Below are 25,971 nucleotides of genomic sequence, written 5' to 3'. Positions count from 1 at the left end.
TGCCGTGGTGCACGTTGGAGTTGATGACCACATCTTTGCCAAAACCAAAGGGAGTACGGGCTTTCCTGTACTCTCTAGTAACCAGGTAATCCTGCCCTGATTTCAGCCTTTATTTATTTATAGGAAATAAGAGTCCTAACACTGCTCAGATGCACCCTATCTGGACTCGTAGTCATTACGTACAGTCCATACTCTGCCTCTAGAGACAACATAACATTCACAGCTGAGCATATGACTTAATAACAGCAGGAACGATTCAGATCTGTGGATATCTCACAATGTTCATGTACTGCAGTCTCTTTGGGTAAGAAGGCAGCATTCTGAAGCATGGAACACGGCTCATGCCAGCCTCACACCTTCTATGGTGCTATTGTAATAACAGTGTGGCGTGGCAATATGGATCCAGGGTGGAGGTTCATTTCTACTAACCCAATCTAACATTAATGATGTAATCTACAGTTTCAACTCAGTCATATTTTAGTACCCTGATACATGAAATAAATCCTTCTGTGTTCCTTCTGTATCTTGGCACGTTCCACTGAATTAAATTAAATGACAGTAAATGAAAAGGACCAGCAATATTCAACTACTGTACAGCCAGTCAAGGAATCAGTGACTGTGCTGTTAAATCACTGCCTTCAGGATTGCCACAAGTTCATGTTTCCCTAATCATGAACTGCAGTATTTATATATCCAAATTGCCAGAGGGTGTCTGAACATAGTGCTGAGCAGAAGAGATTGACATGTCTGTAATTGTACATTACTAAAGGCATCCACCCAGGGAGCAATCATAGAACCAGGAAAAGATTAAGGCTGGAATCACCTTTTGCAGGTCAGTTGCTGCAAACCTCTGCTCAGAGTAGGGGTGGCCTCCAGGCTAGAGCAGCTTGCTCAGGACCTCACCCGGTTAAGGTCTGAGCATCTCCGAGGATTCCAAGGATGAACATCCACCAGCTCCCCGCCCAACCTTCACCAGTGCTTCAACTCCTCTGCCAAGAAAGAATTATTTTCTTTCAGTCCAGTTAGAGTTTCTCTTGCTGTATCACATTTTCTTTGTTGCGAGTTTCATCACTTCTCACTGAGAAATGGCTTTATCGTTTCTGTAACCATTATTTACTGGAATCATATAATTGTTTGAGTTGGAAGTGACCTTAAAGGTTATCTAGTCCAACTTCCCTGTAATGAACAGAGACACCTACAGCTAGATCAGGGTGCTCAGAGTCCTGTACAGCCTGACCTTGAATGTCCCCTGGGGCAGGGCTTCCACCACCTCTGAGAAGCCTGTTCCAGTGCCTCATCATCCTTATTGTAAAAAACTTTTTCCCTATATCTAGTCTAAATGTCCCCTCTTTTAGTTCAAACCCTTTTCCCCTTGTCGTACCACAACAGGCCCTGCTAAAGCAACTTGCCCCCTCTTTCTTATAACCCCACCCCTTTGGATACTGAAAGGCCACTATCAGGTCACCCTGTAGCCTTCTCTTCTCCGGGCTGAACAGCCCCAGCCCTCTCAGCCTGTCCTTGTAGGAGAGATGTTCCATCCCTTGGATCATTTTTGTGGCTTTCCTCTGGACACGCTCCAACAGGTCTGTGTCACTCCTGTGCTGAGGACTCCACATCTGGATGCAGTATTCCAAGCGAGGTCCCACCAGTGCAAAGTAAAGGGCAGGATCACCTCCCTTGCCCTGCTGCCCATGCTTCTTTTGATGCAGCCCAGAATATAGTTTGCTTTTTGGGCTGCAAGGGCACATTGCTGGCTCATATCCAGCTTGCCATCCACCAGAACTCCCAGATCCTTTTCAACAGAGCTGTACTCAATCCTTTCATGCCTGATCTTGTCTTCCAATCCAATCCAAGTCAATACATCAATTAAATCATACCTGAACAGACCCATTTCTCCCAGCCCCTCCTCACAGAGTGCAGGCTTCATACTCCTAACCGTGTAGTAGTGCTTCACCGGTGCATTTATAAGCAGAAAAAGGAATCAAAGTGAGTGGAAACTTTCTGTTTACTAAAGTGAATGTAAAAGAATAGATGCAAAGAAATATGAGATTCAATTTAGCAAGAGAATTACAAAATAACAGGAAATTATTTTGCACACAGTTTGTTCTTATGCTACTGAATACCCAGAGAAAACACTGATAGATATATTCAAAGGAAAGGAATCGGCAGATGATTTCAAGCTGGACTGCCTATTACTTCTTTTGAATCTGTCTTCCCTAAAGAGTATTAGCAATTAATGTATCTAAAGAGATGAACTAACCCTGTAGAACGATAAGACCGCTCAAGCACATAATCTTAAATGAAAAAGTATCAGGGACCAGCGAGAGGATAGAAAAATAATGAAAGAATTTAGATCTAATGAAATAAATGAGACGCCTTCAGATGAGACAAACCTGGTAAGTATCATCTACAGATAGCCGGAGAAGCGGCTCCCAGTGCTTCAGAGCTCGCAGCAATCTGAGAAACCAAACTCATGGGAGATTAGAAAGGAGCAGAGGTTTTTGAGAGATTGAAAGAGAGGAGCCAGAAAATAATGGAACAGCCAGCTTAACTTCAAGGCTGTCAGTCTGGTACCTTCCACAGGCTCTGAGGTATTTTTACTTTATATTTGATTAAAATCCCACTCCCAAAGAAAATATTTACTAAGGTGTAAAAGAGAACACACTTCTAATGTGTAGACCAGTTCAACTCAGCTTAATGCACTTATCCTTCTACACTTACCCAACTCAGACTGAAAGCTAGGAAATGGTGGAATACAAAAATAGACTTCGGTGAGGTCCTTGCTGATGCAAATGACAGGTTTAAAACAAGAAATCAGCCAACAAACACTGCAAAGTGTGAGGTGGTGCTAAAATGTCTGCAGGAACAATTAATGTTGCACAAGAGAATAGCAATGATCAGCCCATTCCAAAGGTGGGAAGCTGCTTTCCGCTTCATCCTTGTAAATTGTCATCCAAGAAGGTGTCAGCTCAGTGTTTCTATGTGGTATTAACTGTGAATCCACAACCACTAGGAAATGACTTCAGAGAGATGAAGGGCAGAAGAAAGATACTTGATTATGGGCCTGCAACAATCAGGTCCACCTTTTACCCGTGAGAGAAGGTAAAAGCTCTAAGACCTCCCCTTCCTCCTCAGTTCAGGGAACTTTTCATCAACATGACAGGTAACCTGTTGCAAAGAGAGCTGATAGCATGGCCAGGGCCTTACACCAAACAGTGCACGTACCCTGACTGCCTAGAGGCCTCTTTGCAACAGACCAAGTGTAAGAAAACACACCATCTTCTATCCATCCCTCTATCTTGATTCCAGGAAGCTGAAGGAGTTGATTGTATTCCACCTTCCTGAAGGAACTCCATTATCTGAAACCCTAATCTTGCAGGTTGGGCTGCACACAACTTTGCATGCGTCAGTACAGGTGAGGGCTGACCTGCTGGAGAGAAGTTCTGCAGAGAAGGACGTAGGTATCTCAGTAGACTGCAGGTTGGCCATGAGCCAGCAGTATACCCTTATAGTAAAGAAGGCCAGTGGGATCCTGGGGTGAATTCAAAAGGGTGTGGACAGAAGGTCCAAAAGGTGACCTTCTCCCTCTCCTCTGCCCTGGTGAGGCTGTATCCGGATTACTGTGCCCCACTCTAGGCTCCTCAGCTCAAGAAAGACAGGGAACTTCTAAAGAGAGTACAGCAGAAGGCCACAGGGATGAGGAGGGGTGTAAGGTTAATAAGTATACAGATGTTATACAGTATACAGAGAAGTTTGGCTGGTAAGATTACTGCATTGGAAAAGATAATCAGATATAAACAAAAGGTGCTCACCGGTGTTGTAGGCTCACAAAAAGCCCATGAGGAGCAATCTCCAGGAAGAGATCCTTCCTCACTGGCAGTCAGCCCTAAAATGGGGTCTAGGAGAGGTGCAGCCTGGCTCCACCCCTTCTGGTCACACAGCTGAATTGCCTTCACCTGTGCTCCCAGGGCTGACTCAGTGCTTGCCTCAGGTGGTCAATCAGAGGTTCAGGCTGTGATTCAACATTTCCCATACAAGGGGCGTGGAGCATCTCCCTTGTGAGGAAAGCCTAAGAGGGCTGGGACTGTTCAGCCTGGAGAAGACTGAGAGGGGATCTCATAACCTGTGTGACCAACTGTATGGAACCTGCCTTAGCAGGATGTTGGCCTCAATGATCTCCAGAGATCCCTTCCAGCCCCTACAAGTCTGTGGTTATGTGATCTTCTGAAGAGGACTTCAAACTAAGGTGGAGAACCCATCATAAAACCAGGAAGGGCTTTAAACAAGGGGATGAGCTGCAGTTGGCATTGCTGTCTCATCAGTACTCTGAGATCCATCATATATCGACCCAGACACAAACTCCAAGGCATTCAAACACCCCTTTGCCTGTAAGACATCTGTCTAAGAAGTGGATGAAGCTGGAAGCTTCTGCTGTCCCCCCATCTTTATTTTTTTTAAATGATGCAGATGTAACCTTTGACTCCATGCTGCACTACAGACAGAGCTGAGAAACATGGCTTCTGCCTGCACAGCCTGTATGTCTTGAACATGTAACTGTTACACTGAAAGGAGATCACCAGACATTCCCACAGGTCCTTACCCCTTTCTGCATTAAGGCAGACATACTTTTGAGGAAAAAAAAAAAAAGACACATTAGTTTACATTAAAAAAAGACACACTACTGTGCCCACTGTAGGGTCCCATGAGAAATGTCAGCAAAGCAGAGATGCGCACTAGAGAAGATTCACCAAGAGAACATTGATGTTCAACTATGTTTAATGAGGAGATGGTGGCTGGGCTCACATAACCAAGAGAACACACTGTTACAGTCCACGCTATCTGAAATTGTGTATGCTCCTCACCACTGTCCTTCAGAGCTGCCAAATCAACTGTTATTGGGAAGTGAGGGTATTAACGTTATGGCCACTGCATCAATAGCAAGCTGAAGGTCAAGCAGGTGTGCTCACCAATGCAGGATGAGCAACTGAAGGCTCCTGAACTTACATAGTAAAAGCATCCTACATGGGCAAAACATAATCAAAATGCTCATGTGAGTTAATTTGTATTTTCCCAGGAAATGCCAGTGCCTCAAAGTGATACCCAAAGAACTGGACACGAGCAGTTAGCAACCCCACGCTGGAATTGTGATGACTGATTTCTCTGTTAAAAGAACAAAAAAGAACACTTGAAAGTCACAAGAAACGCTTACCTGCTTCTTCTCTCTGCTTGTTTCCGAGTGCCAGCTCCAGTATTCCGTAGGGTCTTCATCAGTTCCATCTGCTGACTTTTTATTTCAGCACTTTCTTGGAGGCAGAGGGGGTTGATTGGAAGGAACCTCTGGAGACCTCTGGCCCAACCCCGTGCGCATAATGGGACAGTAGCGAACACTCATCAACTGGCTTTGCCTGGCTGACTCTTGGTAACCTCCACGGATGGAGATCACATTTAAGTGACACTACATCAAGAAAATACACTATAGAGTTGTCTAAACTATTATTCTCTTCGCCAAACAAATTGACTTCTGTGCATTTACTGTAACGCTGGAAGACAAAAACCCTGATGCTTGAGTAATGACTGCAGATGAGGCATTAGGAATGCTAGCTACATACAGAGTCATGCTCTGCTGTTCTGTCTGGAAGGAAGCCAAACAGCAGATGATAGAATAAATATAAGTGAAAGCACATATTTTCCGATAACTGACATGGAATTGCTCTGGGTTACTCATTTAGTGAAAAAAAAAAAAGCATGGTTATAGACAAACATGTAGCCAACAGCATGCTCAAATGGAACTGAATAGAACTACCGAGTGCAGAAGTAAGAACTCAGTTTCATTCAAAACAAGTAGCTACACTGTGAGAAGCAGACAAGTCTGCAGTGAAGAAAAAAATCCTTAGGTTTCTTTGAGCTCAAGACATTAAATGATTAAATCTCATTAGGGCTTTGATCTGAGGCTCAGCAGCAGGCATAAGAAATGCACCTCAAGTTGCCGAGCCTCAGGTGCTGGTGCTGCTCGGTCTTGTCCAAGGTAGGCAGCACTCACCCAGCTCCGCTCCCCAGGCCCAGCACATAGCAGTGCAGTGCCTTCTGCCCACCTGCATGGCACCCATCAGCTGCCGGCTGCCGGGGGCTGCTGCTGTAGTCATCCTGCCCCATCTTCCATGCTGCCCACACTGCTCTGCTGGAGCTGGATTACACCTCATCCTGCAGACACCAGGGTATGGCCGCACGCTGACCTCCACTCAGTCAGCAGTGCGGCAGGCACACACAACTGCTTGTTTTCTCCAGGCTGGATTTTCCTACTGAAAAAAGCAGAGTGCTGGTTTTCCTCTGCTGCAGCCAAGAACAGACAGGAGATCTCACAGGAGCTGATTTCGTTTACTGCTAAGGCTAAATCTGATGTTGGTAAGCAGGAGCTTTTCCAAAGGTCTGTATACACAAACATCTGAAGCCTATGATTTCTCAGATGGCTAAGGGAAGAAAAACACCACCCTGGAGCCAAGAGACTGTGCTATATTAATTCAGAGGCAGACTACACTGTCAACATCCTAACAAACTTCCAGAGAAGTGACTAACTTTTGGTAAATACTGAAGACAAGGCTACAAAAGAACATACACATGGTCTTTCTTCTCTTTATCTTCCTATGCTTTTCATGCAGAGGATCACTTCCCAGAGTCCAGCAGATTTTCTGCAGGGCAGCTCAAAACAGAGCCCAATCAGAGTATTCTTTCAGATGCAAAGCATTTATTTCCCCTCTATCACAGAATCATAGAATCGCTCAGGTTGGAAAAGACCTTAAAGATCATCAAGTCCAACCACAGCCTAACCATGCTACCCTAACAACCCCCCGCTAAATCCCTGAGCACCACATCCAAATGGTTTTAAAGCACATTCAGGGATGGTGACCCAACTTGGGGAGCCTATTCCAGTGCTTAACAGCCCTGTCTGTAAAGAAGTGTTTCCTGATACCCAACCTAAACATCCCCTGGCACAACTTGAGGCCATTTCCCCTCGTCCTGTCACCTGGCACCAATGAGAAGAGACCAACCCCGCTCTCACTGCAATCACCTTTCAGGTATTGGAAGAGGGCAATAAGGTCTCCCCTCAGCCTCCTCTTCCCCAGACTAAACAGCCCCAGTTCCTTCAGTTGCTCTTCATAGGGCATGTTCTCCAAGCCCTTCACAAGACTTGTTGCCCTTCTTTGGACCTGCCCCAGCACCTCAGTGTCCTTTCTGTATTATGGTTACCACATATAAAACACCCTGCCACCAGCACAAGCGTCTAGCATTCCAGAACAAACATTTAGAAACACAGTTCCATCTTCCTAAAAAATGTCAAACTGGAGAAAACTCAAAAATTTGATGGGGACTATTTAAGAGGATGGACTCAATCGTTTGAGAACTGCAAACCTACTCATTTTAAAGGCTTTCACATTCTCAGCCTTAACACGGTAACTCATCACCTCTCTTCAGTTCTCCTTTTGGGCTGTTCTGTTATTTGCAGCAACGAATGCCCAAAGCCACCCAAATAGAGGTCCAGCCATCTGACCAGAGTCACGGCAGCACATACCTTGCAGGGAAAGACAACACACAGCTTTTCATCACATTTCCAGCCTGGGAAGCTACAACAGCATTTTCAGCCACTACGTAGTTTTGGGCATCTTGCTTCCTGACAATCAAGGCAAGAGTGACTAGGACAGAAGAACTAGCACAAGCCAGCTAGCAGTGTTTAAACAAACAGGTGTGCATTGTAAAGCTGCAGGGCAGTCCAAGATCAGACACCCAGTTTCTTGGCTTAGAGCTCCCACGTGCATTTGATGGGGGAAAAAAAAGAAAAGCCCTCCAAAAAGCAAGCGTAAAGCATTATCTATGTTGTACGTAATGCAGAAAAATGGGACTACTCAGAGAATCTAAAGTGTTTTAGACATGAGCTCTTCTTCCATGACTACTGCTATATCTGCTTTTTGTTACACCGCCATCAGCTGTACCAATAACCATTCTCACCGGCCTAACCTTCCAGAGGACTGAAACCTTCACAGTCATCAGCTAAGAGACAGCTTTAACAGCTGCTCAAAGGCACCAACAGATGCAGTAACAGCAGCCACCAGTTCTGATTTCTTTACGTAATTGTAACATTTGACCTTCCGATAATTTATGGAGCTCATTAGAGCATAAAAGCAATGGCTGTGTCATAATCATTCTTCCTCGGGTCTGATGCAAAGATATGAAAACCAATGCTAATTTTCATGCTATAAGTCTGATGCTGTTGTAAGGAATCTTTTTTCCTTACATATTTTGTTAAGAATTCAAAATTATACACCACGTATACCTCAATTCAAAAGAAAATTCCACTGTGCAGCTCTTCAGCCTAAGAAGCTGCCAAAAAGGTACCTGTCCAATCACAGCTCTTAATGCAAGGAAGGAACTCAATCCTTAGCTTTGGATATGTACATACAACAGAACACTGAACTCTAACAAGCAAAATACAAGGGCAAGAACTGTAGCTTTTTTTTTTTGTTGTTTTCATTAACCTATTTTGTGGACTCTCAAGAGGAAAATGAGTCCTGTCAATGCTTTTTCATTGCATAAGACTTCATATCTTACCAGAGGACATGTCATTATTTCAGTTTACATCTCTCCCTCAAGAATACTCCCCTCTGATGAAGTAGTTCAAGGGCAAATCTGTTGTAGCAAGATATAGCAAATGGATCCAAGCCATGTTAGGACTTCATCAGTAAAAGCACACACTGTAAATTTAGTTTGACAAGCAGCACAAATATTTGCATCACATGGCCCTACTGGAGGACAATACGGTGTACCACCGGTCACTTTCCTTTCAGGTCAACTTGATAAATGTAAAAAAAAAAAAAAAAAAAGAGAAACTAAGCCATAAGGGATGGAAGGTAAATTATGAACTTCCAGGACAGCCAACTAAGTTTCTTTTTAGTCAGATTAAGTAGAACAACCTTTTGAGCCTAAATAACATATTCTACAATACTATATGATAATATACACACTTTAAAGAACAAACAGAACATTATTATTTCAGCTATAAACAAGCATTTTGTGACTACTGAAAGCCAACCTGATGAAAGGACAGAGAAACAGAAAACTACTGTCACTTCAACTGACAGTCAGACTCTCTCAGGCACATTCCAAGACACGAGTCTGAGGCACGCTCAGCAGAGCTGAAGATCTAGTTAAGGACAATCCATCTCCCTTACAAAGAGCTCACAACTCTGAAGAACAACCTCAGACACGAGACTGACAAAATGCATTCTGCATTTCCTTGCCAGGAAGCTGGGAATTGTTTTAATTTGAATAACTGAAACAGGTTTTCAGTTAGGCATCCTATATGTGTAGTTGTATGCATACTTGCCAAGATACCCTCACCCATTAAAAAATATCACATACGTAGCAGTCAGGTTGGGCAGTGAGCGGGGTAAACAATCTTAAAAGAAAAAAAAAAAGTTATTTCTAGTACATGCATGCTTTGAATGAAACCTCAGTTGTCGTTTCGCTTTATTCTGAAGGAATTCTTCATAAGACTCAGAGCAGTGCCACAGGCAGTTTATTTGCACACACCATTTTTCCATTCCAAAGACAGGCTTTAGATTTTACTGGTGCATGGTCCATTGCCAGCAACAGACACACAAACCCACCAGTGAAACTGAACTTAAAAGTGGTAAAAATAAGACACGCTTGAAGAGAATTTTTTTTTTAATATAGTTTTCATTTAAAAAATAAAATAGATGAAATTTTAAAATAGGAACATCAAATTCCAACTAAAATTTTAAAATATTTTCATGCTAAAAGCCAGAGTCTGGATGTGAGCCTCATGGAAGCTACACAGAAGTAAAACAGAAAGAAATTTAATCTTTCACATTATTTGTATTCATATCTTTACTTTCTTGGCTAATGTGACTGTTGGTATTTGTACTAAATTGATCCGAATCCTCACTTTTATTTTCTATTTCCATAGCACTGCTTTCCACAGGACTGTGGGGAGATTCTTCATCTATTTCTGCTTCCATTTTTGTGACTGCATCACGTTCTTTATCTTCCACATCCATTCCTTCCTCCGTTTGTGCTGGTCTGCATTGAACTTCCTCCTCTGTTTTACCTTCTGATTCCCCCTCTTTCCTCTTTGCTTTAAACACTTCAACTCCCATCATCCTCAAGTAATGAAGTCTCTCATTCTTGGGCACAAAGGCACGGAGCGATGTCTTTCCTTGCCAACCACAGAGCACTATAGGACACTGAAGATCATCAGGTTTTCTACAAACAAGCAGTTACTTCTGGTCAAGTAGGAGAAAGAATCTTGAAAACAATTTTACAGCCATAGCCTGAATGCACAACAATTAACAGTAAATGTAGTTTATAACTACTTCTAGAAAAATCATAGAATGGCTTGGGTTGGAAGGGACCCCAAGGTTCATCAAGCTCCAACCTCCCTGGGACAGGCAGGGCCGCCAACCTCCATATCTAATACTAGGCCAGGCTGCCCAGGGCCCCATCCAACCTGGCCTTGAACACCTCCAGGGACGGAGCATCCACAACCTCTCTGGGCAGCCTGCACCAGCACCTCCCCACTGTCACTAAAAAAAACTTAAAAGAAGCAAGTATGTTGTTCATAATTTCAGTATCTAAACACGTATCTGCTCATGCCAGCACGCAGAGAAGCAAAAAACCAAAACCAAACCAACTTCTCAAGGCTATCCACTTCTACAACATGTAAAATGATTTTCTGGCTCTGACAGTTTCTAAAACTAATTTAAGCAACAGTGAGATGAAGTTCACATTTACAAAGATCACTCAAAGAGCTTCCTAAATTGCTTAGGCAACAAAAATGAACAAAGGAAATGTTTATCTTTTTCCTATTTCTTAAAAGAGAAACAAAAACATCACATGCAGTGATGCTGAACATCTGTGGTAGAACAAGTAGCTCTCCTCTATAAAGCTGAACTCTGCAACTGTTTTTGAAGGGGCACAGGCAAAGATAGCGTAGGATCTCATTCTATCTGGCTTTACTGCTGACTTCACTGCATCTCCACTTTTATTTTGAATCAGGAAAAAAAACCAAACTGCTGTCCCAGCTTTAAAAGTAAGTAAATGGAAAGCTACATATCTACTTACTCAGGGTCTGGCTCATACTTCAGAACTATACTTCCCATCGCTGGAGTACAAGGAGAGAGAGAGGAAAAAAAAACAAATGGATGTGTTACTTAGTGCAAGGTTAGTGACAAATTACAAAAATAAAAAAAAAATGTTGAAGAAATCAAGTTTTTAGACAGCCATACAGCGTGACTTCGACAGCTGGTTAGCAGTTACCTACATCAGTAAGGAACTATAGACACTACCAGTGGTTTCAGGTTTGTTTTTTGTTCAAACCATAATACGCATAGGACTTACAGAAGCAACTGCCAAAGAAGGCCCCTAAATCAAACAAATCAAGATTTAAAACCGCAGTGTACTAATTCACTCAGTAAATTTAGCAAGGGATTTTTAGATAAAATAAAGCCAAAACTAGCATATGGCAGCCCGAACTTCAGAAAAAGTGCTTTTCTCCTATTTTGTCTCATCAAACCCCAAGTATGAGAACTGGTGATTACTTAAAAATAAAATGATATAAATAAATAAACTGAAAAATGTCTCAGTTTCTTTAAGCACGCAGCACAGAGGAGAAAAGTTCAGTTTAAGTACACATTACTCCCTATATTAAGAAAATCAAGTACGTGTACCTAAATTTGATTCGTGGAATCATGAGAAACAATTGCATATGACAAAAGCTCAACTGAGCAGCAAAGATCCACAGAGAACCTAAAATCTTTCTTCTGTTATTTCATGTGCTCCCTCACAGGACTGCTGCATGAACTCACTAATTTGGCAACTCTTCAGCTCCCTGGAGTTCATAAACCTCAAAAGGTGTGACCAGAAAGGACTACAATTTCTAGTGGCACACCGGGCTTCAGTAACGCTTAATTACCTAAATAACAAGTTTTAAGATAATTTTAGAGGGGTTTTTTGTGTGTGTGTTTTGTTTTACAGCAAATACAGTTTACATGTCAAGATTTTTGCCTGGTTTTCCATTCTAAACAAACTAAACGATGAGCATTTTGTCATATCACAAACTAGAAGGCTTACCCATGTCTTTGACTTTCCTCTGTGTTTCACTGCTAAATTTACTTAAGAATGGATTTTCCTGGGTTAGCAGTATTTTAACATCTTCTATGCAGACATTTACAATCCTTGCATGAATGAATGGGTATAGAGTATATATTCCCTGTTCAATAGATAAATATAATTATTTCAAAATGTAGTTTCTAATTTACGAAGGAAAAATGTTCAAAACAGCATCTGCTTTAGCCAATACCAGAAAATATTTTTTAAACTTTAAAACATATTGAAAATGCAAATTACTCAATCTGACAAATTCAGGGCCAGCTGTGCCCTAAGCTAAAGAGGAAACCAAAGCACCTCCTTTGAAAATACAGTGCTCTGTAATTACCTCTTGTGCTAATCTGAAGGCACATCCAAACTGCTCACCATCACTGTTGCGAGACCAGACTTTTATCCCTGTGTTGATAACCTGCAAAAGGCAAAGCCAATAACCATTATTAAATTGTATGAACTCTTAAATTATCACACTGAACTTTCTTTTTCTTCCATTGTTTGACTAAAACTAGGAAAAAGGCTGACTTAACATCTCCTCATTTGCACTGGATACCTATTGAATGAATTTTTACTCTTTTCCATGTTGAAAACGCCACAGTGAAGAAGAGGTAGGATTAAAATGAGGGCAGCAACTATTGAGATCTAATTTTAATCAGTGTTTGAGTCAGAATTTTCTGAGTGATTCTGGGAAAGTCAATCAAGGGCAGGATTTCAAAAACAAGAGATGCTTAAAATTAGGATGCCATAAAATCTGTGGTACCCAAAGCCTTACTGTCTAAGTAGTACACTTTCATTTCTTAAAATTTTGTCAGTTATGTAGCCATTTCCTGCATGTGCAATAAAAGCCTAAGTACCCATCTTGAAGATCTGATGCAAATATGTACTGAATACACTTGGAGATTTTCAGGATTCAACTGAATGTGGCCTTGAACGGTATCTGACCTAGCTCTGAAGTCAGTACATTTTATTCAATGACTTCAATGATTCAATATTGATACAAAAATGTACAATAATACAAAAATAATGGAGACTGATATTTAAGTCTCTTGAGATAGTACTTCATCTCTTTAATAAAAGAGGCAAAGAGAGGAAAACATTCAAAGACAAGATCTATCTGAGGGCTAATTCTCTATATGAACAGTTAACTCCACAATAAAGTTAAAGGAAGCATCCACTGATGTTTTTGATCTTTGTTGAGAAGATGAACCATACCTTCATCTTCTCACTGTTGTTGAGAAGCACATTCCTTAACTCCTTAGAAACCATGTACAGCTGTCTCTTCTTTCCTTCTTGAGTTCGAGTTAATAAATTCATCTTGGGAAATGAAGGGTCCAGTGCATAAAACTTCCTGTGGCCATAATACTTGTTTTGATTAACTGAGCAATGAAATCACATACTCAAAAAGTACAGATGCGTGCGTTTCCTTAAGCTATCACTGCAAACACCTTCAGTTAGTTGACATTAGCTTCAGTACACAAAGATTAGCATTTCAAAGACTCCTGACATCAGAAATGATTCAATGTCACAGACAGTAAGATACATTTGAATGTTCCCAGAGCAAACTATCACCCATGGCCTTTAGTTGGCCACCTTCATTTAAGAAGAGTTTAAAGCATTGAGGAGATGGGCAGCTAGTGTGAAGACAGGGAACAAGTTTACCTGTGACCAACGAGACCCATCTTGTGTAGTTAACTAAATTGCTAATATTCCTAAAACTGTTAGGAATCTTACTAGGAAAAAAAACAAAACAAAAACATCTTTTTCTTACTGGATAGGAAGGAACAATGGGTCATCTTCAGGGAGAAATACAAAAGGATCTTCTTTAAATCCAAACAACTTCATTTTTTTAGATGGCGGAGGTCTAAAAAGCAAATACCACTGTCAATTTTAATAAAAGTAAGTGATTTAGAACTGGGATATTCAACTCATTTAATCAACGCTTGCCTTTATGAGACTGACAGTATGCCAAACTTAGTACTGACATTTTACTGTTCTTCAGTAAGAATACTACACACAGTTGACTTTGTAAAACGAGGAAGCGTAAGCAGTTCTTGAGAGCAGAAACCACACAAAGCAGACATTTGTGAGAAAGAAATCATGGAGACAGTTTAAGATCTTTCAAAGGTCAACTTCTGAAAATAGTTTTTCCTTACCAGAGAAGAAAGAACTATCAGACTTTTCAAATGCTAATACACAAGGAGGTTATTCTCCTATCTTGCTAAATTACAAGACATAGATGGAAATGTACAACAACTGACAAAATTCAGTAATTCTTATTGATCCACCTCTAAGAGTGCAAAACCAAAAGAGCTAAACAATGCTCAGCAATTACAATGCTGTCATGGGACAAATATTTAGACAGTCTCTTACCCACAAACTCCTTTTTTGCTCTGCTCAGTGTCTGAATTTTGCAGTTCTTGTACTTTCTTAGGCTCTTCATCTTCAGCAAGTGTTGGTTTCTCAGTAGCATCTTCAGAACCATCATCTGCATTTGTTGCTGTCACTTCAGTATCTTCTGTTTTTCCTGGTAATTTCTGATGAACCTATTTCAAATACAGTATTTTCAACAAAGCCAAAATAGTACCTAATGAGAAATAAAAGGTATCTACACCTGCTCTTTGCACACATTTAGTTCTTAACTACTTCTATGGAAGTGCTTAAGGAGATCCATTTAGGGAGTCTAATTACTCAAGTCCAGACACAATCCCAGGTTGCATTCACCACTAAGTATGGCTCTGAACAACTTCTAACCAAAGGTGTTTTTGTACCATTTATAAAATCACATTCAAACATTCATGGAGAAGATGAGTTTAAGCTAGGATCTGCTGATTTCTTTCTAGCACTCAAAATAACACACGCAGCCTACTGTACACTTCCTGTAACAGTGCTACAGAGTTAAATTTAGAACAGCATAAACTATTTGGGAGATGTTTGCTTACAAACAAACTTTTCTTCTAATTGCGACATAAGTCTCACTCAATTCTTCTAATGAAGCAAATCAAATAAACAGAAACAGCTAAAAGGGACTGAGACACAGTTTCTCTCAGAACAAACTAAGATCAAATGACTCATGTGAACTTACAGTGCTGATGGCTGAAAAACAAAACCGACAGCAAGAGATTAAAGTCAAATGGCTGAAGCTGCTGCTGCTGCTCCTAACAGTTCTACATAGAATCCTGCTGCTGACCATTTGCTGGACTCTGATCAGCTACTGAATCACTCCTGAGCAACCCATCACAGAGTAAGATACATTGAAATCAGAGTTAACTTAGAATGCAGTAGAAAAAACAGTGTCAGCAGACAGACCACACACAGCTAAAGGAAGTAACAGCTTTAGCAACCCAATCTAATCAGCTTCTGTAATTCTTTCAGAGTCTTAACTTTATGTTTAACTATGATCTCGCTATTTTGTTATGAATCAGTTTTTATTCTGTATCAGATAGTAAATTCCAGAAATGTTATTGAAAGCTCACGTTTCAGCTCCTTTAAAATAAAGTTACCTTAGGCTGGCGTTTATTCCATGGCATTGGAGATTTTTTTATTAACACAGCCACAAAAAAGCCTCCTGTGTTCTGGTGATGTGGCAATATTCTAATGCTAGGAACAAACAACAAAACCATGATTGCAATGTATTCATCACCAGCTTTCAGACTCCGACAAAGTATTACTGATATCACATTTACTTTCAACGTAAGCTGAAGTATCCATATTAGCACTGCACAGATTTAATTTATCAAGGTAGAAACAGGACCTAAAATAGAGCATTCTGACAAAATAACTTGCATCAGCGCCACGCATTCATTTCACCACTCACATCTGATCTTTAATGACTCACATTTAAATGCTATTTTTAGAATAGCTATGCAAAATCTTTCATTGAAAATAAGTCACAGTGTTGAAATGTTAATATTTAACACACTTTCCTGGTAATTTGACTACGCATTTCTATTGGTTGCAAAGAATCTGACACACTGTATTAATATTTATTCCTGGTGAACAGCATTCACTGGAACGAAACTATTGCATGCTACCATTACATACAAAGCAACCAAATTATATTTAAACCTGCACAAGCACAGAGCTATACTGCAACACATTCCTAATCTGAACTCCTAATTGCGATTTGCCCATCACCATACAAGGTTAAGAAATCAAAACCTCATAAAATCTATTCTGGAAAAAAAAACCAACAACCTTACCAGCGCTCTAGATTCATTGCCTTTAGCTTCTCCTCCTCTTTTATTGGAAACATTGTGGGACGTATTTGTGTTTGTCTATTTGAAGGCACGTCTTTCCACTCTTCAAACCACTGTCCATCTTTCAGCATGACCTTTAAACGAGGAAATAAAAGTATTGCAAAGAACACGGTCACTGTCTGAATACTATCCAGGACTTAGAATGCACCTATAAATCCATTCTAAGATATGGCATGTACACAACACTACCTTACTCCACTGAAGGTTCAAAGCTTTTAAAAGATTCTTAGGATATAAGTGAAAGGTTAGAGGCTTGCAGTACGACATTCTGAATACTGTTTAAGCAGGAATACCAAAGTGAACAACAACAGCTGAAATTTAGCTTCAGAACCCTTCATGCCTGCTTCCACAGCAGCCACTAGGACTGTGAGAAAGGTCACGCGTGGGGATGCATTGGGCAACAAGTGAAATGAAGGGCCTTTCGTGGTTTTAAGGTAACAAAATAGGACACAGGGGTGGTGACTTCAGGACTGGTGGGTATGCTGAAGTGTTTTCCGGAAGCGCAAAAAAAGTCCAGAATGATGCTAAATACCAGGATAACTAACAGCCCTGTTCTGTTCAGTAACTGCTGGAAGCATCAAAAAGAACGCACGGAGCTTCTCTCTACTGCAAGTTTTGCCTGCGTCTTGTCACAGCAGAACAACAACTAAATGAGATGCAGAAGTCCATTATGACATCTGAAGTTAAAAAGGTTATTTTCTTCAAAATTCAGAGCTAAATCACTGGAGTTTACTCATCATCTAACCTAAGGACAGAGTACTGAACATCACTTGAACAGAACTTAGTTTTCCTTTTGCTGCTTCCAGAGATTTACAGCAAACACGTGCTCAGGAATATTCAGTGTAATCATTGAGTAACAGAACTTCCACTGAACAGATGTTTTACCAGGAAACAAAAGACTGTGCCCAGTGAAAACAGTACCAAAGCAAGCTAATATGCTGAACGACAAGCTAGCCAGTGAGGCTTGAAATAATGTAATAGCAGCAAATAAAGGACAACTTCCATCAAATTGTATTAGCTTAATTTTTAAAATATCTATTATGGAGATTTGTATTTCAATTGCACTCATAGAAATAAATGCCACTGAGAACAAAATATACTCTTTGCAATCTTTGTGTACACATTTTATAGCCTTACACAATAAAACAAACTAAAGTAACCATTACAGAGCCACAACTGTGCATTTTACATTTATCCTTCAGCTACAAGCATAACATTTAAAATTATGGAATCATAAAAGGAGAGAAGTCAGCCAGTTTCTAGTCCAGATTTCTAATGGCAGAGAGGAAGAAAATCTTGTTTGTATTTGTGTGCAGGCTAATGAACATGCAGACCATACAGTTGCAAGAGACTAGTGAAACACTGGAGGAAGGCATAACAAACAATGGTGTTGCAAAAGCACAGATTCGTAAGCCAAATTTCATCAGAGCATCCTACTACCAGGATGGCCTTCTACTTCTTGATTATAATTTTAACAGGAAGCCAAAAAAGTTTTGGGCTTATTTGTTCCTCCCTACTAATCTGGAAACAGACAAGCCCTGGAGAAAAAGACAGGATTTCTTTGAATATACTAAGATTATCAATATTATTATTTAATATACTAAGATCATTCACACCATTGCAGTTTTTATAGGTTATTTCCATACAGGGTTTAACGGCTGTTACTTCCAAATGATTCAAATGGACCAGCTTAACAACAGTAATATCCAACAGTTACAGACAGCAAAGTCAGAGAAGGAAGACTAAGTTAAAAATTGGCTGAAATGATGGTGCCATCTACAGGCCACGAGCTGAATGCAGTCAGATAGGGAATATGTTAAAAGTGGAGGCAATAGAGCCAAGAAAGCTAAGGCAAAAAGAGAGCAGATGAGGAGAGAGGCACTTAACACTGGAAAGATTTTTTCACTCTTTTTCAATACCATATAGTCTAAAACTCTAAACAGCAAGTCACTAATGGTATTTCAGGTCAATCTAATCCCTTGGAATTTTACTCCACCACGCACCAAGAACGTCATAGAAATACCATATAAAAGTACCTTCCATTTTGTAATTCCTGGCATCCTCTTCAAACCTGGCAACTCAGAAGAGACATCAGCAAGTTCTAAGGCACCTGAAATCTCACAGATACAAATATATATATATATAAGCCAGAATTTGAAAGCCGTGCTCCTAATTAACTTTTATAACAATAATTTTCCTTAAAGATTTCAGATCGTTACTTTTCATGACTTCAGAGGAACAAAATATAATGAAATCACTACAGTGCAAATTGACAAGAAAGATGGTAAGAGCTGCTCATTTGCAACCCAACAAATTAACCAGGAACCCATGGTTAGGTGCTTTTTCTAACAGCTGCATAGAGTAGTTCTCCGGTACCATTAAACGTCACTGTTCCAGGCAGCACAGTCATAGAACAGCTTTTATTTTCACTTAATATTTGAATTCACTAAACTGTTAAAGTATCTTTCAGAGGACTACTCTTTTGGGATGACTAAGCCTTTGAAAAATGCATGGCATATTCTGATTTTATAGACTTACAACCTTAATGCATTTCAATGTGACTGGAAAAAATATTAATTAACACAGAATTATCACTGTTTAATCTACTGAGTAAAAAGTTTAGGCTAACCTAAGTCCAGAAAGAATTACATAAAAATTGACTAACTAGTGAGAAGCAAGCTTAACATGTCTCTTTTGCAATTCTGAATGGTTATTTAAATATTAGGACTACTTTTCCTCATCTTTTACACAACTTAACCATCCCTTCTAGATGAGGAAACATTTACTCTTATGGTAGCTAGCTCTATGTGACAGCTGAAGTGTTTCTTTTAAATAAGTGAAAAAATGATATAGGTATGCATATTCCAAAATGTCATTTTAAAACTGATTCAGCTTGCCATTTGTGTCTTTCCCTTGAACGTTGACTACTTACAGCATGACTTCAGCTGATGCCTCAAGATGACATCAGATCAATCAGGCATTAAAATCAAGTGTCAGAAGAACTACAATTCCCAGCAGAGAAACAGGGTACAAAAGTGCCTTTTCCTTTTTCCCTGAGGAGAAAGGAATCACTAATTTGCTACGTAAGTAGTAATACTACAAAGTACTAGGTACTCAGTTAAGACAGAAGAACCAACAAACCACCTAGACTGACCTAAGTAAGTTCTCAAGGTCCAATGCTTAAAGCACCAGGGATAGCACATTTACTCACTGGGATCCAAATAAGCCTCAAAATACCTGTACTGGGCAGATAGAAGATCTGTATGCCAAAGTGCAATAGCACAGTTAAGATCCTTAGTTCCAAGTATTACGTTCACCTCAAACACTGCAATGGATGGCCTCTGTCCATTTCCATAGCGGTTTATGTTCATAGCCAAAAGAGTCCTTACTACTTTCCAATCTTGTCACTATGAAACATTTTACTCTTGTCTGACACAGTCCTCAAAAAGCCACATGGAAACAGATCCAAGGAAATTATCCTTAAATAAAAATGCCTATTTAATTTCTACTCAAAAGACAATTCCTAATTATCTCCATGTATTTCAGCTAAACAGCTGTTTCAGAGACAATGAAATTCCATACATATTTTGAGGACAGTACAGGGATTAGCACAAATAAAACATTACACAGAACAGGCTACTCTATTTCCTGAACTATTTCAACTCCAGTTATACAACGGTTGTTTCTGCACTGCACATGGCTCAATTTAATACACTGTTGACAAACGAATGTGAAATCCAGTTAGATGCCTCCATGACTTGAAGTTTGGACTCCAAAAAAAAAAAAGAAGCGTCCTTTAGCTGCAGATCAGACACGTGGGACAACATTACAATGAGCCAACACACTGCAGCTCAACTTGTCCCCCACTTATTACTTCAAACAATGGAGACTTAACAACAATGCAATCGAGCCTTCATCTGTATGCCAACACAGCACAAAAACATGAGCCTAAAGACACTGAAGTTACAAGCACATTAACACGTGAGAGAAAGGATGCTAAAGGTAGCAAATTGCTTAAGGAGAGTCTGGGGTTTTTACTCCTATGGACTACAAAAATGAGGCCCCACGTTGTGCTTTCCCAAGGAAATAAGAATGTTAGGCAACAACTCCAACCAGCGGAATCAGTTAATAGAAGACAGGTAGCAGTCTGACTGCCACTGTTGTTTTTGCTTTTTTAATCACTAAAAAACTTCCTCAGGTTTTATATTGGCAGCTGATTTACCTTCTTTCAAGAAGACTGTTCATATCAAACCTAAAGAAATTTAACACCAAAAACATGCTGCTGTTTTACATACTAGGAGTACATTACCTACACTAAGCTTATTACTAGTACTATCATCCACATCTTTTTTCCAGTTGAAAAAATAACATTTTTCCTACTGTTATCTCACCTTGACTCTTTTCCAGCAGAGATGCAATCACAGCTTCATTTTCGATAGGATTCAACGAACACGTAGAATATACCATTCTCCCACCTTCTGCCAGCTGTTCAACACCACGGGTTGCAATCCTTAGCTGCAATCTAAAAGAACAACCTTGGTCTAATGAGGTATCATTCAAGAACCAGAAACATTTATCACTAAATGTGCCACAGTTGAAGTTATACAACAGACACTCAGATCTCCATGGACTACAAAATCAGCACATACCAAGCTCAACAGCTGTCACCAGCACACCAACTAAAATCAGTTTAAAATGTCAGCTATCTCTATACTGCAAACACACTCACAATTACACCTGTTAAAAGAGTGATTGGGTCAAACATTAGCACTACTGCATAGTAAGCTTTAACATGACATTCTGTTGTCGGTTCCATCGAGTACTCCATCAAGTTTATTATAAAGCATACAGCATTAGAAAAATAACCACCCAAGCCCTTATCTGCTCCGAAATCAAGAATTAAAATGAAGCATAATCTGTCCGTTTCATGTACCACAGACAACAGAGTTGAAGTAATATTGGCCTTCAATGGAGAGTATCACTAAGCTGGATAACTACCTTATGGCCCTCGCTGCATACTTACAACTAAAACCAACCCTGTAATTGCAAATGAGTTACTAAGCAGTAACACATCATCACAGGTCACCTGAGTCATTCTGACCACACTCCCAGCTTGCAACAAATACAAATAAAATAATCTCAGTTTTTCAACTGTCCTTTAATTAATGCTTTTTACCTTGCACCCGTACTCACCTTCAATTAACGTGAGTCAGTCTTAGATAACTGAAACCATGTAAGAGCTCTAAAATTTTAAAAGACTTTAAAACATTACTATTAAACTTTACAAGCTTCTGTCATTATGTCAGTTGTTTTCTAACAGTATTTCACCTGCCTAAACATTATGAATGCCATTCAGCTGATCTGTTCCCTACTTTGTTATCTACTGTCGAAATTAATCGAGTGAATATGAATGTCATATACTCATAAAAATACAAGAGGTTTAGATTCACACACTTGGCTGGAGGTTGGCCTCACACTTGAAATACTAAAACTTCCTCAGAATAATTTATGAACTCTTGATTTGAGAAAAATTAAAAATCCTTTGTCATGTATCAACATACAAATGTACGCAAGTACTAAAAAGAAGGGGGAAAAGGAGAAGTAGAAATGAAAGACAGATAGATGTACAATAAGCATTTTTACCCATGGAGCTGCAAACTGTTTTGTGTTGTCCACTTCTTCCATACATCAATGTTTTTCCTCATGGTTCCATCTCCACTAGAAATGAGATTGAACAGGCATTTGTTACTTGCGGGTAAAATTCATTCCATATCCAAAGGACTTACAGTTGTAAAAGTTAACACTCCTCTCTATGGTAACTAATTCCCTTATGCTGTACTTTCATTTCTACACTATCTCTGTTTTTCAGTATGCCAAATGTACGTTGAAAATTTTTAACACTTGAGCTAACCAAATTTAAAGTATCACTTGGAATGAAAAAAGGTCTCCTTGATCTGGTATTCCCTTACCTAAGACAGTTTAAGAGATTCAGCCCTTTTGGAAGTTAGTATGCAGGATAACACGCTCAGTAACACAAAAATTGTAGTACATGGAGGCACACAAGATACCTGCAGGGGACATCACACAAAATCCTGTCATAGAAGAGTATCTCTTTTCTTCCATCCACATCTACTTGTAGATTAGGGATACTGGAGGCATCGTGATTTACCACCATGATACATGGACTGTTTAATCTTTTAGCCTGATGAACCAGCAAGTAGCAGCGCTTGTTGTCAACATCATTAGCAATTACAAAACCCTCTGCAAATGTAAAACAGTGGAAAAAAAACTTTACTATTTAACAGTTAAATAATTTACAGCTTATTGCTCATCTTCACATTTGTGCAAATCTTTTACCAGGTATTTTTATTTAGGAAACTACTTATGAACAGAGGACACCTTCCTGAATGTAAATTAAACGTGGTGGGGTTTAATAAATATGACCAAGATACTCTCAAGATTTCTAACTTCCATGCAGCTGAAAAGACACAGATGAAGGTCCTTCCACTTTTCATTCTCTGAGTAAAACCCTTGGAACAGAGATAAAACCTTCACTGCCACTGAAGACCACCTCTGTACATCAGAAGTACAACGCAGAAAGAACCCACCCCCAACCTCGCTATTTCTATGGATAGTATTTTCTGTGAGCATCTAACTAAATTTAAGTATTTGGAAGTTTAAGCCTGAAGCAACTTAAGCCAAGTGTTTGCAGGAAACCACTAAAACACAGAGGCTAATAGGACACCACCTGCTAAATACACTTTTTATATATAAAAATTAACCTCTGATCACATCTACTACAGTCTGGACTGTGAAGATATACAATCCATCTCTCTCCTTCAAGCCAAAGAAGCCCACAGAAGTGTCAAGGACAAGACAGAGGTACTTCCCATCTCATATAATTCAACAAACTATGGAATTCAGCAGGCAGGTAAATGCAGTTGCTTTCTGGGATATTAAAAGTAATCTACAAGAAAAAAAATATATGAAAATTTGAAGTCCCAAAGGTTTTTGATAGTTTGTCCAAACTTACTGGGAAAAGGAACATTCATGTCTGCATGCAACATTTCAATGAGTTGTGCAGTCTTAGATCCAGGTGCAGCACACATATCTAGAATCTACAAACACAGATGGTTAAAAAATAAATAAATAAATAAAACCAAGAAGCCCTACCTGCTATGCACTTGAAAAATTTACTGTGATCTTGTTTAAACAGAATAATTATGATCACTGAGGACACTGATTGTCAAAAAAGAAAGAAAAAAAAAGAACACAAAACAAACAACAGGAAGTACAGTTCTGTTCTTTAAATTCACCAGGGAATGCAGTTTTACCTCAAGGGGCTAAAACAAACGTAAACACATTCATAGCTGTTAGAGTGGGTCCTGAGGAGGGCCACGAAGACGATCAGAGGGCTGGAGAACCTCTCCTATGAAGAAAGGTTAAGGGAGTTGGACTTGTTTAGAGTGGAGAAAAGAAGGATGTGGGGAGACCACCTAGAGGCCTTCTGGTACTTGGAGGAAGCTTACAAGCAGAAGGTGGACTGACTTTTTACATGGTCTGGTAGTGATAGGACAAGGGGGAAATGGGGGGGGGGAAATGGCCTTTAACTAAAATAGAGGAGATTTAGGTTAAATGTTAAAAGTAAATTCTTTACGCAGAGGGCAGTGAGGCACTGGCATAGGTTGCCCCGAGAGGCTGCAAATGCTCCATCCCTAAAGGCATTCAAGTCCAGGCTGGACAGGACCCTGGGCAGCCTGATTTTGAGGTTGGAAACCCTCACCAAAGCAGGGAGGTTGGAACTAGATCTTTAGGGTCCCCACCAACCTATGCTGCAGACTCCATTGAGAACACACAAAACATGCTAGCACAGAACATCAGCACTGCCATTGTAGTTTCCAGCTGATGAAGCAATATTCTATGAAGACACCACACTGTGTTTTTTAGTTACCTTGTGATCAGGGTTAACATTAAGCAGCAGAGGTGGGATCATACTAACAGCCTCCTGACGACTGATGTTTCCCTTAAAAGGAGAAAAAATAAAATCATTAGACAAGAGAAAGCTTTTTCTTTGAAAAAGATTTTTAAAAGCTCTGTGAATGAAAATAATGAAACAGTCAAAAACTCAGTTACAAACTTAGGGTTAAGTTTTGTTAGCACATAAATAGTATCTCATCAAGACGATGTTTCTGAGAATTTCAGATTTACTCCACCTTCATTACTTCTATGGATCTAATTTCTGCTCAGATGAAATCAGAAATTGACTTCAACCAAGAGAGAAACGTCCATTACTAAAGGGAACTTTTTGTAATATACACACAGCTTTTACCACACTCAAACACCTGTCTTTTTAACAAGTACTAGTTATATGCTGGTGCTGTTCACCTTGGAAAAGGCTCTGGGGAAGTCTCTCAGTATCTAAGGGGTAGCCATAAGAAGGGGACAGACTCTTTAGCACGTTCTGTTGGGACAGAACAAAAAGAAATGATTTCAAACTGGAAGATGGGAGAATTTGATTGGATATAAAGAGGTGAGGCAATAGAACCGGTTTCCCAGAGAGGTGGCTGAAGCTCCTTTCTGGAAGGCATTCAAGGTCAGGCTGGACAGGGCCCTGAGCAATCTGATCTAGCTGTAGGTGTCCCTGTTTATTGCAGGGGAGTTGGACTAGATGACATTTTAGGGTCCCTTCTCACTCAAACGAAGGTATTATTTCAGAGACATGCGTTTCCACATTTCCTAGCCAACAAAATGGTTGCTAGTTCAGGAGAAACATTCATAATTGCAGTTATATAGTAAAGGTACAGGATGAATCACAGTCAACAGCAACAAAAAATCCCATTCTTCCTGAGCTAGTCAGTTTCTGATGGGTACCGTCGCAATTTCTGACACTGCACTGAAATAAAATTGTGCCCGGAGTGCAAAAGAAGTACCAAGATCTGAACTTACACACTCCGTCTCGCTAACCAGAAACTGATGAAACCTCTCCAGCTGCGGTGACTTACGCAAGATTTTCCTACTCAGGTTGGTGTGCCACGCTAACTCCTCCGGATACCTGCAGGAGGAAAGGGGAAAGCCAAAGGCAAAAGGGTGCAGACCAGCCTGGCACAGTGGATGCAGAGGGCCTGCAGGGTGCCTTGCCCCAGCAGCAGGCTTACCAGCTCAGCGCCTGTGGCATTTCCACCTTCTGTCCGTCGACCTCCAGGTGCTGCAGCTCCCGGAAGTACTTCTCCTTCAGGCAGTGCAGGATCTCCCTGGCGTGGCTGCAAGGCACGGCGCGCTGCCTCAGAGGCCGCTCCCGGCGCGGCCCGCCGCAACCCGGCCGTCCCCTCGGCCCCGCTCACCTCTTATAGCCGGTGATGCGCAGCGTGGCGGGCAGCGGCTCCCGCAGCGCCGCCATGAAGGCATCCCACTCGCCGTCGGGCACGATCCGCTGCTCCCGGTAGTACCGCTCGAACAGCTCGTTCTCCTTCACGATCTCGGGGTAGCCGCCGGCCCAGCCCTGCAACGCGCGGCCTGTCAGCGCGCCGGCCCCGCCGCGGCCCGT

The 25,971-nt window shown here is 40.5% G+C and overlaps 1 protein-coding gene across 1 annotated transcript in view; it reads right to left on the bottom strand.

The window, feature by feature from the left end:
• Positions 1-9,699: 9,699 nt before the first annotated feature.
• Positions 9,700-25,971, bottom strand: part of NSUN2 (NOP2/Sun RNA methyltransferase family member 2) — a 16,511-nt gene continuing 239 nt past the window's right edge. The window contains exons 2-19 of the mRNA NM_001031004.2: positions 25,769-25,926; positions 25,583-25,687; positions 25,374-25,479; positions 24,379-24,450; positions 23,461-23,545; positions 22,496-22,688; positions 22,071-22,145; positions 20,819-20,949; positions 18,464-18,537; positions 16,371-16,501; positions 15,672-15,768; positions 14,542-14,714; positions 13,940-14,032; positions 13,384-13,519; positions 12,506-12,586; positions 12,142-12,280; positions 11,134-11,173; positions 9,700-10,275 (exon numbers count right to left, since the gene is read on the bottom strand). Coding sequence (NP_001026175.2) covers positions 9,870-10,275; positions 11,134-11,173; positions 12,142-12,280; positions 12,506-12,586; positions 13,384-13,519; positions 13,940-14,032; positions 14,542-14,714; positions 15,672-15,768; positions 16,371-16,501; positions 18,464-18,537; positions 20,819-20,949; positions 22,071-22,145; positions 22,496-22,688; positions 23,461-23,545; positions 24,379-24,450; positions 25,374-25,479; positions 25,583-25,687; positions 25,769-25,926 — 2,295 coding nt within the window. The 3' untranslated portion in view covers positions 9,700-9,869. The remainder of the gene's footprint in view (positions 10,276-11,133; positions 11,174-12,141; positions 12,281-12,505; positions 12,587-13,383; positions 13,520-13,939; positions 14,033-14,541; positions 14,715-15,671; positions 15,769-16,370; positions 16,502-18,463; positions 18,538-20,818; positions 20,950-22,070; positions 22,146-22,495; positions 22,689-23,460; positions 23,546-24,378; positions 24,451-25,373; positions 25,480-25,582; positions 25,688-25,768; positions 25,927-25,971) is intronic.

The sequence above is a fragment of the Gallus gallus genome, chromosome 2, assembly GCF_016699485.2.
Source record: "Gallus gallus isolate bGalGal1 chromosome 2, bGalGal1.mat.broiler.GRCg7b, whole genome shotgun sequence".
NCBI lineage: Eukaryota > Metazoa > Chordata > Aves > Galliformes > Phasianidae > Gallus > Gallus gallus.
This window is presented reverse-complemented; position numbering and strand designations above follow the sequence as displayed.